General features: G+C 39.9%; 1 protein-coding gene across 1 annotated transcript in view; it reads right to left on the reverse strand.

Annotated features, from left to right (window-relative positions):
• Positions 1-21680, reverse strand: part of igsf9bb (immunoglobulin superfamily, member 9Bb) — a 107101-nt gene that overhangs the window by 42331 nt on the left and 43090 nt on the right. Inside the window, exons 4-6 of the mRNA XM_041051744.1 lie at positions 18058-18209; positions 14292-14409; positions 3289-3430 (exon numbers count right to left, since the gene is read on the reverse strand). Coding sequence (XP_040907678.1) covers positions 3289-3430; positions 14292-14409; positions 18058-18209 — 412 coding nt within the window. The remainder of the gene's footprint in view (positions 1-3288; positions 3431-14291; positions 14410-18057; positions 18210-21680) is intronic.

Below are 21680 nucleotides of genomic sequence, written 5' to 3' on the forward strand. Positions count from 1 at the left end.
TTTTTCATGATCGAAAGAATGACGGAAAACAAGTAGGGACAATAAAACCTATGACTATTTACTAAGTACATGAATGTGCTGATGTTTATATCATATAATTCTGTACTTTCTAGCAGTACATAATAATTCTTAGTAAGCTATAACAACTAGAATGGCACTCAGTGGAGTGCATATCTCTCTTTTCTTTAAATGCAAAGAAAGTGCGTAATCCTGCTGACAAACAAACAAACCAACAAACCTCCTTGGTTGGAGGTAATGAATCCATTTAACACTACTACTACTACTGTATACAGCAGGACCTCTAAGGCCTATATTGAAGAGACAAAAGACTTTTCAAAACCTTCGGATTTTCTGCAGGAGCAACAGAATCTGCATCACTTCCCCTGTCTGGAGGCACTGAGACAAAAAGAAAGGTTTCATGTGGAAATCTTCGCTTTTATCCCCCCACTCTTTTAAAAATACCAGTCTCCAGTCAAATATGACTGAAATAAAAACTGATAAGCATTACAAATTAATTACTCGGCTCTAACAGCATGCATCTGGTGGGTCTCCCTCCTGGAGAATATAAGCTCTGCAGTTTCAGTGGGCAACAAACTGGAACATGTTTAATTTATCCTCAGCTTTACTTATGGTCGAACTCTCTACTCATCTTTTTCTTGTTGTTTTATTCATTTTTTTCCATGTTTTTTTTTTTGGTTATTTTGCTTTTATGTGTTTTCTTCCTCCTGTGGTTGATGTATAACTGTTTTTTTGCTCTTGCCAAATGTATTCACATATGTATCTACCATCCATCACTGAACTACTGAGAGCAAGAACTCGTGTTATTGTTGCTAACCTGAGGTGAGTCAGGTCCTCCGCCTCAGCCTGTCACCAGTGTTACACTGTATTCTGTCAGATTCTGTGACCTGTAGCAGAGTTCAGGTATGTCATGCATCTTACATGCAGTGAAATCTGACATTTATTTACAGTAGTTCATTTACTGGATGACAAAGGAGAATTAAAGTTATTTATTTTTACTTCTACAGCTGCAGTACAGCCCCTCAGCAAGAGGCAAAGGCAACACAGGGCAAAACGATTCCGGACGGGGTTAATGAATGTCACAGACATGCCCTGCATCCTTTCAGCACCTTAGAATCACTGTGGTTTAGGTACAATACTGAGTGATTTTTATTTTTTTTTGCTAAGAAATGTCTTCAATCCCCACCAAACAAACTAGCTAAAAAAGATTCAGTGAGGGATTTAAAAGGATTCAGATTTGATAAGCAGACTCAGAACTGGACTCAGATTTGATAAAATGCTATTGAACCTCACACCTACTGTTGATGATACTGCAGACCCGAGAGGTGATGAAGCTCTCTGATGTTTTTTCTGCCTGTTTATTCAGACTTAGAGATGAAACTTTCTGATATCACAAAAAAAATCCTGTTCTTTATTTTCTGTGATCTTGTTAAGTACTTTAAACCACAACTACGTCCTAAAATAACTTATGGAGAAATTTGTTTTCTCAGTGAGCCTTACCTTACCACTGTATCACACAGAATGAAATAATAATAATATAATAAAAGCTGTTAGGCTAAAACATCAAAAAACAAATGAAACAGAAATACATTCATTTCTCCAATTTACATTTCAGGGTGTTATTTAAACTTTTGAACTATCTCATATATCTTAGTATCTCAACTCTAGAAAATAAAATAGCAATTTTACCTTCAAACTTTCTTTGTTTTACCTTTTTCAGACTTCCCATTTCTGCATGGACCTTACAGGATATGCTGCGAAGACTATTTTCATCTAATATAATTAAATATAATTAAATGATATGACTTATATTCTTGCTTGAAATGGCAATACCAGTAAAACGGAGTAAAAAGCTACCCTCTGTTCAACATCTGCAGTATAGCTGGGTTCATCCCTGTCTACTCTATCGTGTTCAGATGGAGTGCACTGAGGCAGACGTTGATGTAATATGAAGAAATGTGAATGTGCATCATAAACTGAAGTTAACTTCAAGCTTTGGTGGCTGCGGGGCACTTTATGGTTAAGCAGAATGGACAAGTGCATTGTCTCTGTCCGAACAGCTTCCAAGCATCAACAGTGGAAATGTCATCGCTTGTGGCCACAGAGAGGGAGATGTGCCCACTGACTAACATTTGTGGAGATCCATCTCGCAAGATGAGTGATACGCTTTGCATTATTAAGTTTATTTACTTTAAATAACATGGATCTTCAACCATGGAGATGTCTGTCTGTAAAAACCCGCTCAGCATCATTAGGCTCCGTCTTTTCTCAGCATGAAATGACTTTTCCAAAACGATACGAGCGTGGATGCATGTACAGACACAAACAGAGCCTGCACGCACACATTGTTTATACAATATACATGTACATACGTACTTATGTTGGGGTGATATGTGGCTCCTGATGAACCAGATGAAGTGGTATCACTGCTGGAAATCAATCATTTTCTCTCAGTCTGCATCACTGATGGATTTTAAAACGTATTTTTCCGTTGAAGCCTTAATTAATGACTGTCGTTAGTGCGATGGACACTGGGCCCCGCTTCTCTCTAGTGAATCTCTTAATAAATTTTCTCATCACATTTATCATTAAATGGAGATGCTGCCCACTTTCACATGTCCACTGCACAAGCACAGAATGGCAAGGCTTAGGTTGGGACTCACGCTGTATGCAAAGTGTTTTGGTAGATATTCATTTATTCATTCATGCAGCTGGAAGCAATGAAAGCTGAGGGAGGGAGTGCTGGTCTGATTATTACTGTGGTTCTACGAGGATGGTTTTTTAAACTCTTCTTTGGACTCTCACAACCACTGGAAAACTTAACATTCGATGAACGTGAACCAGAACATGAGTTTTACGTGATTAACCAGCAAACACAAGTCAATAAACTTCTGACTGTTTGGGACTCTGAAGGACGGTTTTTTGCCCTGAGTTTCATCTCTGAGGCTTAATATAGTCCGCCCTGTACTGTTAGTAGGGCTGGTTAGGGCTGAAAGACAAAGAGAGAATGTTTAATCTATACTTATATTTACAGTTAATATTCATGTTTACTTTCCCCGATTGGGTCTGTTCATGTGTTCACGATGCAGATGCTAAAATTTTGAAGAGGTTTGACGAATGTCTTTTGTTTTTGGTTATGCCATTTCTGTCTGGTACGTATCCACCACAAATACAGCAACACAACACAGGACTCTTGACAGCGGCTTGTGAACAGTAGGAAGACAGGTGACGTGATATGGCAGACAATAATGAACCCGATCATAACTTTACTTCTTGAAGAAGACGTTGTCCTCCTCCCAGAACCAGGTGTAGGTTAAGTTGCGAGGGTAGGCCTCCGCCTGGCAGGTGAAGAAGGCATCCTGCGAGATGTTCACTGTAATATTCTCCGGTGGTAATACAATGAACGGAGGGCCTGGTGGAGAAAAACACAGAACCAGTCTTTAAATTTTAAAGACTTAAATTTCTTTTAAACTTGCTTTGTACCATAATATACTCAAATTGTATAAGTAACAGGTGATGGAGACTTGATTGTTGTGACTTGACTGTGTTTACTGACACTGATTGTGGCTCAGGAGCTGGAGCCCATCATCTGCTAATCACATACTTTCACCATCTATAGGCTGAAACTAATAAGTCTGAAGTTATACTGTCCTGAAATGTAAATGATCATATTGTCCTCACGGGGAAAATGGGTCAGTGTGACATCTCACAGATGTGGGTGACTCAACCACGTCACACACAACACAGGATTTAATTAACATACTGGACAAGGATCATGTGTACTATTCATGGCCGTGCACACATACTGTTTAGACACAGGGGTTAACACCGGTCCATCCACTCTAAAGTCTTTCTTAGATTCGTCACAGACCTCAAAGTCATATCACATACTTATTTTGCACTCAGTAAAGGATTATTAGAATTTATTGAGTGATCCTTGCTGTGCCAGATGGATAATCCTTCGTGCTTGCATGGATATATTTATACCATGATCCTTGATTTGCAGTCATTTCCTACCTCTGACCATAACCATATCTGTAACAATATGAGTTTGGTCTGGATGCTATAAACAGCCTTTTTTACCTTAATCTGCTGTCAGGTACTTAACACACACTGGGTGCTGGATTTATCTAAGAGCAGCACCACTCAAAACTTCAGTGTGAGAGTATGCAGCAGTAACACCCAAAATAGGACATACTACACTTAAGCAGCACCTATAAAAGCTGGGCGTTTGTGTGTGGAAGACCTCATCTGAACATGTGTAGTCCTGCATGACAAGATAAAGACTTTCTAATGTGTGGATTTAATTCTTTGAAACCGAATATCAAATTTCATGGGAAGTGGCATAATTGAAATTCAATGAGGTTCAATGAGAAGATGGCAGGAAGAAAATCTCAGTGTGACTCTGCTGGAGAGGGAGCATGTATTGATGGACCTGAACGCCACAGAGATCTTTCTCTGAGCTCCTAAACTGACCGGAGAGAGGATGCTGAGGAGTAAACAACAGGAAGAGACTCAAACACTTGTACTCAGGACCTGGAATGGGTCAAAAAAAGACAAGCTATCCCACCAGACCCTAAATACCCAGGCCCAGAGGAGAACTGGTGATGAAGAGATTGATCAACTGATCAACTGATCAACTGCAGAGTCATCAGTTAAACCCAGCTGATCCTGGAGCAGAAGAAGCTGCAGGGTGCAGTTAATGGAAAAGACCAGAAAATGAAAGAGGGTAAAGAACTGATGTTCAGGATCTGCTGAGTTTTATTTCTTTCTGTTTATCAGATTAATAAAGTAAAAAACATGGTACTATGTGCACCTTGTGACAAACTGGGCCACATGCTAAAAGGTGATGAATGCCACCTGTTTGTGAGAAGATAATTATTTTTTTAATGGCATATGCCAGAATATGCCATTAAAAATATAAATAAATAAATAAATATAAATTAAAAAAAATAATCTATCTATATATATAAAATTGCTGAACCTCTCTGTAAACTATCAAGTCATGATGGCAATACTATTTTGCATTAAGTTTACCTTTTTATTTTAGTTTTGATAAAATACTTAACTCAGATTAAGGTTAGTTATCATTATTAAGGCAAACAAGTGTTTTCTCCCTGTAAAGAAAGACAGACTTTCTCTTCATGATTTGAACGACTGGTCTGGAACACTCATTAAAAGTTCAAGAAAACTGGTAAATGCCACAAGTTGTCATAAATCATAAATCACCACTTAACAACAAATCTGTTCATATGACTGTTTCAGTGAACATGCCAACACCAAATACCATCTAATGATTTTTCAGAGTAAAACTTCATTCTGCAGAGCTCTGGTGGTACAGGGGTTAAGGCTCTGAGGATTTGCTGCTTTTCCTGTTATTAACTTTAATCATTTTGAGGTTTGGACAATCGGTTGGACAAAACAAGCTCTGAGACGTTTTTACTCTGGCAGCAGTCTTCCATCTAGCATGGATGTGAAGAAAGTGAGTTATGGGAATTTCTCACTATTTTCTGAATTTTTACAAAGCAAACAAACTGTTCAGTCAAGAAAACAGTCAGGATTTTAATCCATAATGAAAATCACTGGTTTCAGCCTATTAAAAAATATATGCAGTCATACAGTATGATCTCATTTTATATGAATCCATGGATTCAACTCTGATTGAACTCACGTACCCACTTTTTGGTATTTTTTTGGTACAATTTTATCACATCCCTTACGTACTGTATAGTTCTAACTGAGCACACAGGCAGCAGTGCCTCTTCCAATTAGGATGACTGCGAGGAACATTATAAAACAGAACAGAACGCTGTCAGTAACGGACGGAGCCCCTCTCTTTGGTATTGCTGTCATCTGATCCCTCTCAACACCAGTCTCTGAATATGACCCAGACTGTCAGATATAAATACAAACAGCCTGCATCAACATCCAGCTGTGAGACAGCAGCTACAAGAGGCTGGTACTTAATAGTCTTTGAACTAAGCACTTTCTCCTGGCGATGGATGTACACACACACACACCACATACACACACACACACACACACACACACACACACACGTTCATTTATCCACATATTTCTTCCAATTTGTTCAGAACTTTTGGCCCACAGAAATATTAACCTAAAATAACACACCCTCACACACAGAAACACACACTCAGATACACATGTACAGAGGAGCTGAGCCAGTGTTGCAGCTATAAACTGTTAGTCCCATATGTTAGTCCTGATCTGTAGCCCACGGTCTGATCCTTTAACAGGCAGAACATTTCCATCTGCCAGCCCCTTAGCAGGACAACCAGGACTAGTGCTGGATGACTGTGTTGTTGGTGTTTGAGTGGGTGTGTGTGAGCGACTGTGTGTGTTTGCGTGTGTTTGTGTGTGTGTGTGTGTGCCAACCCGCCCTATTTTGGACCAGCTGAGTGCTGGAGATTTGTTGGCACTGTAGTCTCTTAGCTGATCTGCTGCTCAGTGGCTTTCCAGGAGGGCCTCTATTAATCCGTCTCACCAATAAATTATACAGGACGGGTCAAACAACCGCTCTGGCTCAGTCCCGGCTTTGTGCTCGGTTGCAAAAAGAAACACGTACGTGATCTCTGTGAACATGTTCACCGTCTGTCCTCCGATGAATGAAAGCTACTGACAAATAACATATACTGTACACCAGACAGACATCTTTTATCTACCACTGATCTGATTGAAGTGAGCTGACAAAAAACATCAAATCAAATCGATCTGTAATTTTTGCAAAGTTACATACGTATATAACAGTTCTGATTTTTTCTGTCACATTCAAAAACGTTTTAGTGGAGTTTCATTTTGAAATGACTACCTTGTGTCTGTGTCTTCCTGCCCTTGTGTGCTTCCTGCCTTTGCAAATGCCCACCCCCGCCCCAATCAGTTGTTCCCAATCACCCTTGCCATCCTTGTGTATTTAGTCTCTGTGTTTCCCTCACTCTTTATCAGTTTGTCTGCTTTTGTTTCCAGGACAAATTTAAAGTCATTACAGTTCACTCTGGGAGAGATTCTAATATCTGCACCAAACTTCGTGGCGATTCATCCAGTGGCTGTTGAGACATTTCACTCAAAGCCTTAAATGTCAACCTCATAGTGGCACAAGATGAAATGTCAGAGGATCACCAAAGCTATTAGGATACATTGTCTGAGGATCATGAATGTGAATTCATCTGTTAGACGTTGTGATATTTAGCAGGATAAATGTAAACTTTAATCCAATCGCTCAGAGGACCCTGTGCTCGCTGTGTCTCAGTCAAGACTCCTCTCTGCTCTGGCTCCACACTGAAAAAAATGTTTCGTTGAATTTCCTCAATTTTAATGTTGAAAGTGGTTGCATGCAATACATTCATCTAAATCCAGACATATTTTTTAAGTTGGCTGTACAAGTAATAAATGTTCAAATAAATTATAGAAGCACTTTCGGCATGAAAATTCTGAGTATTTGTTACTTTTTTGTATTTCCTTAGTAATTCTAACTAAACCCATGTTTAATTTACTTAAATTCATTATGTAATTCATATATTGTGGTTACATAATTTGTTATTGTACTTTAAATTAAATTGTTTTATTCTACATTATGTAAAATATGTTAATTCAATTCACAATTTTATTTAAAACAATCAAAATGCATATGTAGATGTGGGGGTGGCCGAGAAACCCAGTATACAACAATGAGTTGTGGCAGTCTGGAGCAATTCCCAATTCCATTTTATTTGACAAAATTAGAGTCTTGTTCAAAAACTCCACAGTAAAAATGCACATTGGGCCAACCAGAAAGATAAAAGTAAGAAAAAAGGGGGGAAAAAATTCTCAAGAGCTCTTCTCAAGAAGAATCAAAATAATTAAATTGTTTTATGCTACTGTCACAGGGAGACCCCGTGCACTAAAGTAAGGCACATGTGCTACACATGTGCCTTACATGTGCTCTTTCTCAGGTAGATTTTATCAGAATGTTGATCCTGGTGTGAAGTGCTGGTGGTGATGTGTGTGGTATGAACATTTGGAGGAGGGGGTGAAGGAGAGAAGTCACACTGTGATCGTGTTTTTGATTTATTGAATTTAAATTTTGTTGACCTGTCTCCTTTGTTGCACTTCTTCCTCTGTCAGACCAGGAACAGCCAAACCAGAGCTGGAGCGGTCCATTTGGTTAAATAGGGGGGTTCACAGGGGAAGAAACCAAGCGTGGTAGAGTGGGAGGGGTGTTTTGTCTTTTGTGGTGAAATGACCTGTATAAGTATCTTGTTTAAAAAGAAATATGTGTTTTTAAAGTAAGTTTAACTGAACTTCTATTTGATAATATGTTATTTAGTATTGGGATTATTGTAAGTGTGCTGGAAGAGATAATTGATATTGATTTCTTGGTGCAGTCCACCAGTATAAAAGTGAGGAGGCTGTGGTGGCCGGAGCCTAAAGGAGAGAAGCACAGCTCCTGAACACAGCTCCAGATTATAGCTCCTGCCATGGGCCCAAACTTTAAGGGTATAACCAGAAAGGCAGTTTAGAGCCAATTCTTTTGTTCTGTATTATTTTGATTCTTCTTGAGAATCAAGAAGAACTTTTATCAGTGAACAGAGAGAGGAAACAAAGAACTTTTATCTTTCTGGTTGGCCCAATGTGCATTTTTACTGTGGAGTTTTTGAACAAGACTCTAATTTTGTCAAATAAAATGGAATTGGGAATTGCTCCAGACTGCCACAACTTATTGTTGTATACCGGGTTTCTCAGTCACCCCCACATCTACATATGCATTTTGATTGTTTTAAATTAAATTGTGAATTGAATTAAAATATTTTACATATGTAGAATAAAACAATTTAATTTAAAACACAATAACAAATTAGCTAACCACAATATATGAATTACATAATGAATTTAAGTAAATTAAACATGGGTTTAGTTAGAATTACTAAGGAAATCAGAGTAACAAATACTCAGAATTTTTGAGCTGAAACTGCTTACATGATTTAATTGAAATTACTCAAAATTATTAAGTACAGCCAACTTAAAATATATGTCTGGATTTAGATGAATGTATTGCGTGCAACCACTTTCAACATTAAAATTGAGTAAATTCAACGAAACTTTTTTTCAGTGCACAGTGGTAGAATGAAGTCAGGACAGCAGAGTCACTGCCTGTCTTCTGCCTCAGGATAAATCCCCACCTTTTCAGACCACACTTCAACAACCCTTGCTTCCACATACTTATGTCACAAAAATGTGAGTCACTTTCACTGCAGGTCATCCGGAGTAAATCTCCGGCTGACACTTAGCTTCAGGTCACATGGCTGAGTCTCGATTAGAACTTTTTCTGATATCAAAGTTATTCTAGATACTCAACTGGCATTTACAGAGAGCCAACCGGACCATACTGGTTCTGTCCCAGAAGTAAGAAAGCTGTCATGTGGCTCTCTTTATATATTTGAATATGGACAGTACTTTTTATAATAAAATACTGAGCTAATTGTCTGGCTAATGTTTTTTAGCTACTTTTAGTGACCATCATTTCCTATGAGGTATGAACTTTCATGAGCTAAACCTCATGGCTTTGCTAAAGAGGTGAGTCCATCAGCCAGCCAAGGGGAAACGGCTACTAACTCTCTCTGTTCAAAGTTAAAGGTTTCATTGGCTTATAGCAACTGTTATAGTGGATGGCAATTTGTTTTATTTTAGAATAATGGAAACTGAACGCCAAAAACATGCTGAATGAAAGACAGATGAAAGAAAAGCTGAATGAGAGTTTGCATTAAGTTACTGAGGCTCGTGGAACAGAGGCTCGCCCAGTGGGGACGTCAGGACTTCAGCTTTCCTAAATGAAGTGAACATGCTGCTTTGTTGACTTTCCACAAGAATGATAGAAATCGATCAGGTGAAAACTGAAAATGTTTCGGTTGGAGATTGAGCCTCCACTCCCTCAGTTTAGATGAGGTCACGACCACTCAGCTGTGTTCATCTGGGGCAGCAATCTTTAAATTACACGACCTGGAATGCCATGTTCGCTGCTTTATCATTTATCCTCTCTGGTGAGGCGTATCAAATCTAAGGTTGTGGCACAGACACCCAATGGATACTGTGTTTACTTTCAATTTGTGGAAAAAAGAAAAAAATAAAACAACTAGTGACTTTGAGTACTGATGTGTGCACGGTGTGGCACATTGAGGACAATAAAAGATTCATTTGCTAAATGTGTCTTGATTCTGTGGTGGAGTGTGGACTGATACAGACAGATTGCTTTAGTTACAGACACTGACACTTCATTTAGAGCTGGAGCCTAAAAGCTCTCCCATCCTCTGATTCTTTTCTTTTCTTTGGGCCTCTATAAATAATAAACCGTCCAATTGGACATATACAATTGTTAAGCTCCAGATAATCTTAAATGCTCCGAACTTAAAATGGAGTTTTTAGTGATTTAGTCCCAGTTTCAAACGCACTTCTGCATCATAGACTATTTACACCCTATTCAGCCTGTTGAGCGAGTGGATGTGATGGTGGGCTTGTAGGATCAGCTGATATCACATAGAGAAAAACAAAAACTTATACTGTTTTACTGTTGACAAATCATCACTACATCAGCTGCCACTAGAAACTGAAACTTGCACTCTGATTACTTGGTGAAAAAACAAAACCCTACGAGCCCTACATGCAGCCCAGGGACTTGAATCACAGTAGCTTGGTTTTGTCCATATCCAGAAAACAGAGCAGCTTCTCTTCATTTGATCATTTTTCTAGTTGTAATCTAAACTCTTCTGCAGTGGGCGTATGGGGTATTGTGTTTGTTAAAGGCTGCTAAAACACTGAATACACAACGATTTTAGGTCATTTTCCAAAATATTACCATCATTATCTAGACATATGAAGCCAGACACAAAATACAAAGCCGTTCCAAGGCTGCATTTATGGCATACTTACAGAGTCAGTGAATAAGGTTCTTCTTACTTCTGGGACAGAACCAAATGATCCAGTTTCACTTCAGCTCTCTATTAGTGACTCTCTACGAGAGAGAGGAGATAAGGTCTACCCAGAACGTTTTTGGATTTGTCAGGGTCTAAATCTAGCGAGAAAGTTGGTAACACTGCTGTAAAATTACAGATCCTGTTCTATGTCCTCGCTGGTGTAAAGGTCTGCCAGCTTGCCATGTATTTTATTGATTTATTTGAAACAACATTTCCAGTGGTAAATAGCACATCCAGAAATGTGCTCAATTCTTCTTGATTACAGACACAATTGCTCTTTGTTTCCTCTCTCTGTTCACTGCTGCTCTACCAAACCTCTCCATCCTACAGCTGACATCCTCCTCCTTTTTCCTTAGCTGCTGTTCTTCCCAGCTGCACTTACAGTAGTTTCATTATGTTGCACGTGGAACTGTTGCACATATCACTGCCTTTTAAATTAGTTTCATGTCAGTTATAACAGAAAGGAATTCGTTTCCTCTTTACATGCTAATTCAACATTATTTGCTCCTAAACTCATAGTGTGCATTGTATTCCTAATGTTAGGTTTGCTGTGTATTTGTCCAGTGACTCTGCAGCTGTGGGAGAAAAACAGGTTTCTCCAGCAGAGCTGTCCCAGACTCTGCTCCTGGCTCATTAAACTGTCTGCTGCCTTTTAAAGGGGATGAGAGGAGCTGATGTGATTGGCCATTACTGAAGCCTGTCCTCTTCCACTGATACTGCATTCCTCCCACATACCCACAGCAATGTATTCATCCTGATTCATCCAACAAAGGCGACGCATCACTTGGTGGGATTTTTAGCAAAAGTTGTGTACATGCTATGGATGGGTTTAGCCTATTGTACAGCAGCAGCTATTAGCCCTGTGTTAGTCACCTCAGTTTATAACATCACAGTTACACCAGGTTATTCAACCAGATCATTCCTGTGGAGATGATAAATTTCTCTTTCACAAGAAGCTGACACCAAAAACCAATATTGTGACAAACTTAAAAGGTACAGTCAGCACAAAAAATGTAAAAATACACAGTCAAAAGAACAAAGATAGAACGAAAGCCGTGTATCACATCCTGATAAAAGGAAAGTCACATAAAAGAACGACCGAAATAAAAATTCCCTAAATAGGCACAACAGCACTATTCCCCTAAAATATTCATTTATCTCTCAGAGCACTTCTCCTTAAAATCACATTCATTCCCACCAGAAAGTTACAAGTTCCTGTGTTTTAGTCCAACCTGTATGTATATGACTGTATGACGAGAAGGTGCCAGCCACTGCTTTGCTGACAAAACATCACAAGTAGCAAGCGAACCTCTAAAATGTGGCCAAAAATAAAACTGAATTAAATCTCTTTCCAAGAGGTGGGCAAATAAAACTTTCCTGAGAGCAGAGTGGAGCTACAACTGCAAACATACCAGAAAATCTTTAAAACATCAATAAGTAAAGGGGAAGTTGGTGCTCGGTGTCAGTTAATGCCAGCTATATTTCATGATGTCTGAGAAGCGTTGGAGGGAAGAACAACTTGAATAAAAAACTGAAGAACTCCAGGTCACGCTACACTGTCACGCTTACTGCTGCATTATTTATTCATTTACAGTTTCGCTCCGTTAGACCTTAAGCAGATATGTGGGGAAGTATCGCAACGCTCCCACATATAAACACTGAGGTTGCTCCAATTATCCAATCAGAGAACCACAGAAATCAAACCGGTGACTGAAGCACCTCGAACGGACACACACATTTTCAATGTCAGAAGGATTAGAAAATTACACAAAGGGCAGAAAAGCCAGTTCATTATAAATCTCACAGTGTTGCCATCTATTCAACAACGCAGCAACGTCCATGCTGCACCAGATCATCCACGGCTCTAAAGCTGACAATAGGTGAATAATGGCTCTGGAGCCAGTTCATTATAAATCTGACACTATCATCAGGCATTAAACAGTATAACAACATTCATATAATTTAGATGACATGGACAATATTAGACCATTAGAAAAACAATTCAGAGACATGATTCTGAAGAGGGCCTCTACTCTAAATACCACAAATGCATGTCACCCACAAAATGCTCTGTCCAAACAATATTAATAAAGGAGACAGATAATGGCTATGTTACTACAGGTTTATTAAGAGAGTTTCCAGAGAGAGTTTTCACCTGGAGTGGGTAATAAACCAGCCAGACAAACACAGTTCATCATTTAATCTCTTGGGAGACAAGGTCTATAAGGTAAATATCCAGCAGGCTCCCCTTCTTTTGAGCAGTAAATCATGATCTCCACCCCTAGGTGGCATTTCAACCTGCTCAGTGCCACAAAATCAGAGGGAAGCCATTTATCATTGAAGTTTGGCTGCCACAGGATAATCCCTGTCATTTCGGCAGATTGCAATCTTATGTTCTTTGGTCTAATTTTTTTTAGAGGTCACAGGGGCAACGTATCATACATATGATGTTAGTTAAAGTGCATGTAACAGTGTTTTAATAGGATATGTTTTCCTGTGAGTGGATGATAGAATTGTGCTTTGTTTTCAAAGGGTTATGGCGCTGTGTGCAGTAGTTCCCATTTAAGAGAAGACTTAAAATTTATTGCGACCTACAACTGATCTGACTGTTGTTATAGGAAAGATTTGTGTGGACCCATCACCTCTGGGATAATTCAGGGTCCAAAATTCGGAGCCTGTATGATTGTGTGAGATTTATAGCACCATTATTCACCTACTGTCTGCTTTTGAATGGTGGATGATCTGGTGCAGTATGGATGTTGCTGCGTTGTTGAATGGATGACAACACTGTAAGAATTCTAATGAACTGGCTTTTGTGTTAATCCTTTTGACATTGAATGTGATGTTGTGATGTTGTGTGTGTGTGTGTGTGTGTGTGTGTGTGTGTGTGTGTGTGTGTGTGTGTGTGTGTGTGTGTGTGTGTGTGTGTGTGTGTGTGTGTGTGTGTGTGTGTGTGTCCGTTCAAGGTGCTTCAGTCACCGGTTTGATTTCTGTGGTTCTCTGATTGGATAATTGGGGCAACCTCAGTGTTTATATGTGGGAGTGTTGTGATACTTCCCCAGATACCTGATGAAGGTCTAACAGACCACAGCGCTGTAAATGAATAAATGCTGTCTGAGGATGAAAACACAAGGGATGATGGATGTTATAAAAATCAACTGCCTGCACATGTTCCATCAAACCACAGCCACAACCACTTTATCAAATCATCTCCTTTATGAAAAACATATAAAAATAGATCAGAACATATAAAAATACTTTGCACTTCTTACAGTGGGACGCAGCAGCACATAAACATGTACCTACCTTGTACTAGCAGCCGTGTGGTGTGAATGGCCTCTCCCTGGGGACTGAAGGCTCGACATGTGTAGGCCCCACGATCCTCCCGGGTGATGGATAGCACCGTCAAACTCCCATCAGACACCTGAATACACACACAAACATTTAACTATTTAAAGCCTGCTTTGGAAAAACAGGGCCTGCCATGGAAATTACTGTTTTTAAAAGAAAAAGGCAGAAATACAGGCATGTAAATGTTTCCACATATTTGAACATCATGATGGATGGAACAGGATTTCACTCCTGTAAGGAGGCAACTTTAATTTAAAAACAAAGGTTAGTGGCAAATATATTTTGGCACAATTTTCATTAACAAAAACACTGTGAACATTACTGCACCCTTAACAGGAAAATGAAATTTTTAGCTATATTTTATACCATATGAACAGTTTCTCTTAACTTTTCCCCCTCAAATTATTATTCAGTCAATAAAAGCTTACATCTAGTAATCTACGAGAAGATAATGTATGTTTAATTTCATCCACTTTGACTTCATGGCAAATAAGGAAATAACAAGTAATGTTGAAACTGAAGTGGCTGAATCTCTCCCTCTGTATCTGCCAGGCAGTTAATGCATTAATCTTTACAGCTTCTTATTGGAAAAGGTCACTTTATTCATAACTGTCACAAAACAATACTCACATATGTACACTGAAACACGTTTCCTTTCTATGAAAGATTCTTTTCTTCCTTTACTGTAGATACTCACTTTAAATCAAGGCCTATTTTTTGCAGATGCTTCTCAAAAACAAAACCATATTTCTATGGTAAGCACGTCACATCAAATAAATACAGCTGGAGTCAAATCTCTTGAGCCTTTGACTTCCCTTCCCACAAGATTTATCCTCTCAGCACAAGATGTAAATTCATTTTTCAATCCATTTCCTCCAAGTAAACCTTTACATCTGACAGCAGAAAGCCTGGCATGATGCCGCAGCTTCCAGTCCGAATGTGACTGGAAAATTTTTTCTTTTTAAGAAAATAAAAAGTTGGTTTGCTTGTGTTTTCACATTTAATCAAAATCAAACAGTGTTTCCCACTCAAATCCTGCTTTATATTTATTCACATAAAAGAGATGAGCGCACACTTTCATACTAAAACCACAGTTATTCACATTTAAATATCATCTAAGCCTTCAGTCAGTATAGAGCACACATGCATATGTGCAGATCTACAGGTTTTGCAGTTGCTCACATGTCTATAGAAGAATACTGTAAAGTCTTGTGACTTAGGGAAGACTGCAGCAGAAGACAGGGGCAAATATAGTGTGTAACAATCCTATGAACAAAGCTCAGTCATTTAAATAATTGATCTAATGTGGGGGAGTCATTTCCTTTCTTACATGTGGGACTGAGTAGCAGATTGTACAGCATACACTAATAACACAAATGCCTCTTTTAACATTAAACACAAATTCTAACTCAAATCAAACTCTGTAATAGTGAGTTTAAAGGGAGTACAAATGATCTCAACCGCACTAAATGTATTCACTTAGGTATCAGACTTAACAGTAAATCCCACAAGTACTAGCTGATCAGTATACAAAAGTGATATGTCAGAAATTATTAAGAAAAAAACATATTAAAAGGAGTAACAAGTCCACTGCAGATCATGGAAAAGCAAGGAAGAAGTCAACCTGAAGGCATGAGCTCAGGGGTCATTGCGCAAGAAGTTGGCCACTCAAGTCACAGTATGCCAAAAACCCAACCCTTACTGGGCCTATAATCAATATTTTATATTTACAATTGATCACATTAATACATGTACTTGACTCCAAACAAACGACAGCGTGGCTGGATGTTTGAAGAAGCAACCGATTGCTAACAAGTTCAACTCATCATGGAGTCAAGTTGAATTGTACCAGTGTGTAAAGATGATAAGAACAAGTGACTCACTGAAGTGACAGATCACTGCAGATTTACCAAGAGTTGCACTGCTGCTCCACAGGTGGATGAGGGAGTGAAAAACTAAAACCTTCTATCCATTTGTACGACATAGAGCTGGGAGCTTCCTGTGCCGATGGTTGAAGCTGAATGCTGCACACAGGTGAGACAGTCGCTGTCGTGCTGGCTCTGATTTGTAATTAGAGCTGACAAAGTCCAAAATAACTATAATTTGTTTAGGTAACTAAGTCAACTTTACCAAAGCTAAAGATAGCTGATGTATGTGTTACTGTAAGCTCAGCACACAGAGGCGTTATTGGTGGTGACCAGCAGTACTGTCACTGCAGCTCCAGCCAAAACTCACTGCCCCAACTGCTGGTGCCTGCACAGGGGGACAGAGGACGACAGAGGACTGGTACCTTTGTCACTCAGCCATCAAAAGTAAAACAAAGTAGTGGAGAGGTCTGTGGGACTGTTGTGAATAAGTAAGTGAATAAGTATGTTTTATTATATGATTCAAATAGTTTCCTCATTACACACATTTTTAGTTACCCTGTGCAATCTTGTTTGTAACAGTAATGTTACAGTATACTATGGTCTATTTTCAATATAATCTGCATATAAAGGATTCCTCTTGTATTTATAAAGAAAATGTGAGATGTAATAATTGTGTTTTGTTAGTCTCAATTATCTTGTGTTCAGTTTTTATTAGACCACTTCATGTCATGAACAAACAAATATAGATAAGTCGTCAGTGCATATTGTCTGAAAAGTGTGAACAGCTACACATGAGCGTTTAAACTCATGACAGTTAGAGCAGCACAGGGACAGAGCCACAGAGACGTGAGTGATAGAAAATGTATGTATATGATAAACAATAATCAAACAAAGTCCCCTTTGCTGTTCAGTATTTTCTGCCTCTTAGGTTTTCGCACAAAGGCTTTCATCCAAAAAATAAATCAATAAAAAAAGAAGCGGTGAAGTTTGTTTTAGTGCGGTGATCCAATTTTGTCTCCATCAGTGTGAATCTGCAGCACAGACATCACCAGTGTCCGCAGAGCGAGCCAGTCCAGCTGCAGGGCCTCTCTCTCTCTCAGCTGCAGCTGTCATGAAGTTGTGGCAGCATCTTCCTCCTCCATACGCTGTTGGTTCAAACTCTGTATTCCACCTTGTAACAGCGGCACCAAATATCTGATTCAAACATTACACCAAGACGCTTGTTTTCTTCCCATGTGTGTTGGTATTTTAATTTTAGCATCAGCTTTGTTGTCCATACAGGTTAAAACTCTACCCGAGCCACCCCGGCTGCAGGGCCTCTCTTTTGGTTGCAGTTATAATGAAGCTCCAGCATGCTGCCTCCTCTTCCATACTCTGGGGTCTCTGGTGTCTGATCCCACAGCTCTATATTCGGCCTCATTAGACTCCTTGTTTTTTCTTTGTTCGACTTACCTTTTGCCTTCTCCCTTTTTCTCCTCGCCTTCGTTGCCTTCCCCTTGTCGACCTCTGCTGACTTCACCCCTCGCCATTCCTCCTCACCCGCTTTTCCTGCATTACCTTTCTAATGAAGGTGAACTGTTTGAACCTTCGCACAGTGTCTCTGAGGCGTGCGTTTGAGTCCAGTGTTTTTCTGAGCAGTGAAAAATGGTAGGGGCAAGTTTCCTCAGATACTGGTGAGCGGATGATAAACTATCCAGGCAGTGTAGTTTGAAAGCTCAGTAGACAGAGAAATCGTTTCTTCCTCTGTCTCAGTAATCACTAAGTAAACAGTCAAATTAAGCCATTCATGTTAATCTATCAAGTGTGCTTTCACATATGCTACTACTTGGGTCTGAACATGGACATGAACATACCTTATACTTGGCACTGCTGACCATGAGACTGCCTTCCCGCAGCCAGCTGACCGAGGGTTTGGGGTTGCCGAAGGCCGTGCAGGTCAAAGTGATGCTCCCCCCTTCCTTGGCCTCTACATACTGAGGTGGCGTATCTGTGAATGTGGGGGGGGCTAAGGAGTCAGAGGACAGGGAGAAAGTGGGAGAGAAAAAGAGTGGAAAGAGACAAGTTAATGAGGATCAAGCACAGGCAGAACAGGGACCCAACATAAACTGGATTAGTTTCCAACTGTTCCAACTGAGTTGTTCTGAGTACACAGGTTCCTTTGGAGTATAGATTGTTGGCAATAAGATTTGAAGAGTCACTGCAGATATCAGCCTAGTCAACATTCACTCTCAAAATCTCATTATAATATTATAGTAGGTATAAAATGAAACCAATACTTAATTGGTTAAATGTTTTACTCTGTCCTGTTCTGTGTACGATGACTCTGATTTGTCTGTGGTATGCTGTCCCACAAGTGTGCAAGTATAACTGACAGCAAAAAGGAAGAGACTGTCTGATTACACGCTGCAGTAAATAAACACAAACACAAACACAGACCAGTCCAGTGACAGCTACATGACTGCTGCTGGAACCCTTACTGAAGCAGGTTTCACCAGCACTTAAGAGTACAGACACCTCTCTGTTTAGAAAAATAAAGCCACACTCTGACAGGTCAGCTGAACAAAGTCACCAGTTCTCTGGTTAGAATTGGGCAAATATTCTGAATTATACACCTGCTCTGCTGCCTCAGTCTAGTTACAGGTGCAATCCTTTCCCGTACGTTCTTGCTCTCTTTTGTTTATTGTTAAGAACTGATTAGTTGCACTGCACAGTGAGTGAGCTTTACTCAGAGCATTCGACGCCCTGGGCTAAATTCCAACAAATTAATACAAAACTGCATTGGTAGCTTAATGTAGCTGCATTAACACATATAATAACATGCATTAACAAAAGATTTATCTCTGTTATATCACATATGGTATATTGTGGGTGCAGGGAGACTGTTCTACACTTGATGAACATTAGAGCCAGACCGATATAGCAGTTGGCCGATTGAGATCTATTGATATATCAGTATCAGCGCAGACAGTGGTGTGGAGTTAAACAGTAAGTTGCTAACTACTTTGTAAATTACATTGGTGGAAAGTTAATAAACAAGAACTGCATCATTTTCCTTTTTCAATATAACTCTAACATACATGTATAAATATATACGTCTATACAGAATATCAGCCAATATATCAACATCAGTAGATTTAACACACCCAATAGACTGGCCGATCAAACAAGTTACCAAGACCCTGCTCAGTACTGCACATGTGTAAACCTTCACCTGGCTTTGCCTTTGCTATCTGGTTGGTTGAACATGTCCCACAACTTTAGATGTGCTTGTCACAACAGGAAGAAGAGCTGAAGACCAAGCATGGAAGGGTTTCACTGCTTGTGCTGTAAGTACACATACACCAACAGAACACGCTCATGCATTTATATGCATAACAGACACTCACAAGAAGTCCATGAAAGCCTGTCTGCAATCTTAAAGACCTACGCACGGGAACACCTGTCCTTATCTCGCAAAGAGAGAGACAGGTCTGACATTTTCTGAGGCAACAGCATTGTTTTAACAAACAGGAAAACTTTTCTTGTCTTTTTTCCAAAGACGTGACTTTATTGAAGTTGGAGCTCCAAAGCTGTTTCACCATTCATGATCATACCTCAAAATATATATATATGATGAAGGCTGATAAATTAATATGTCTTAATATCTCATCATTAATCCATGGCAACAAAATAAACTACAAAAAAAAAAAAAAATGTTCACCTTGCCTTTCAGGGCTTTTCCACTTCAGTCGAGTGTGAAGATGGCGAGTGATGTGCCAGGAATGTTACATTTTTGTAAAACCATTTTTCAAAATCCTCTTTGGCTCAAAGGCTGTGTAGATTAAGGGAAGGGATGATCATACAAGACAATTGGCACATCTTCCTACCAAAGCATGCTTAAGCTGTGTTTTCTGACCTTTCCACCCCATTTAACCCAAAACAACTCTGTTCTATCCACACACACATGCTGACATTGTCAGTGATTCAATACAGATTTGCTTTCGCCATAATTCCTGTTTTGATATTCTCAATCTAATCACTTTAGGACTGAAGCTGATCTGCTTACATGTGTAATCCTGTAGCCTCTCAGTTGCTAACATGTCATTCCATCTGCAGTCATAAGCCAGGCCATAATGCTAATTCTACACCACACGCTCTGCCACGCCACAGAGACTGTAGCTATGAAAGTGCCGCAACCATGCAGCTTGTTACAGACGTTTATCTCCACCGATTCATTTAATGTTTTGAGTGAAAATGAGAAAAAGGCAAATGTGTTGGAAGTCCCTGCATGCCAGTCAAAATGGCTCTGTGTCTAAAAACCTAGTTGTTTAGTTTTTCAGTTGTGGCTGTTTATTTCATGAAGTCTGTTCCAGAGTCGGGGGTCCCTGCTGACAACCGGTCTGCTCCCAACGCCATTGTCTTGGCCGACAACAACCAGCCAGATTATAGGACTGCCTGCCCCCATGTTCCAGTTACCAACCTCAATAATGCATCTGGTTCTCTGTTTTATCTTTTGGCCTGTCCAGCTACCCCCAAGCCACTGGTCGCCTATTCTGGACCCCAGTTCCTCACTCGTCCTCCAGAGAGGACCCACCTTCACCCCCTTTCTCATCCAGCAGAGGGGTTTTGCATTTGTCCCTGCCTTTGCTGACACCCACTGGATCGGTTTTGTTTGTTTGCACTGCCTCTGAGCCATCTTCCAGTGGGTTATGCCTGTCTGTCCAACCCCAAGCGTACAGACTGAACGTCTTCAGCTGGATGTCTTCAGCCTTCCTGCTCTCCAGCCCCCCAACTGTTCATCTGAGGCATCCTGCTCTTTGTCATCATCATGTCACCATCTGCCCAAAGTTTCCTGCTCCACCAGTTCCTTGGTGGATCATCTGATTATGTCTGTGTGTGTTATTTCAGTGTTCCTGTTGCTTTCATGTTGTAACCTATTGTATGCACCTGTCTGTCTGCCTGTCCACCCATCAGTCTGTAAGCCTGGTTTTCTTCAGTTTATACCATTAAAATAACCTCACTTCAGCTGCTTGCCTGTGTGTCTGTGTTTGGATCCTCCCTGCCTGTGCTTCTGCCAGCAGTCATGGCACTTACATGTCTATCAAAGATGTTTCTGTTGCTGTTAAAGCAGTCACAGCAGTGACACATGACACATGAACAAATATTCTTTAATATCTACTGTGAAAATAACCTTGCCTTTGTGAGCGTTCTGTTCTCCAAGCTTGTTACTGTTGTTCAATAAACCAGAACTGGACTGACATACAGTAAAAGAGCTGTCAGTATTCCCTTTGGCCATTATTTGATAGGTGTGCAATGAGCAACCGCAGCCGTTCAGGCTGTGCTGACATGGTGCCAGTGTTTTCCTCTGGACTGTGAGGCAGGTAAAAGACATGTTGGAGGTGTGTTGGTTTGCACAAACCACAGTAACGTCTGTCGCTGGCAGCTTTTCATCTAACAGCTCACTGTGGCTGCTTCTGTTTGTACTATTCCTCCCTGC

Source organism: Toxotes jaculatrix, chromosome 12 (assembly GCF_017976425.1).
Source record: "Toxotes jaculatrix isolate fToxJac2 chromosome 12, fToxJac2.pri, whole genome shotgun sequence".
Lineage (NCBI taxonomy): Eukaryota > Metazoa > Chordata > Actinopteri > Toxotidae > Toxotes > Toxotes jaculatrix.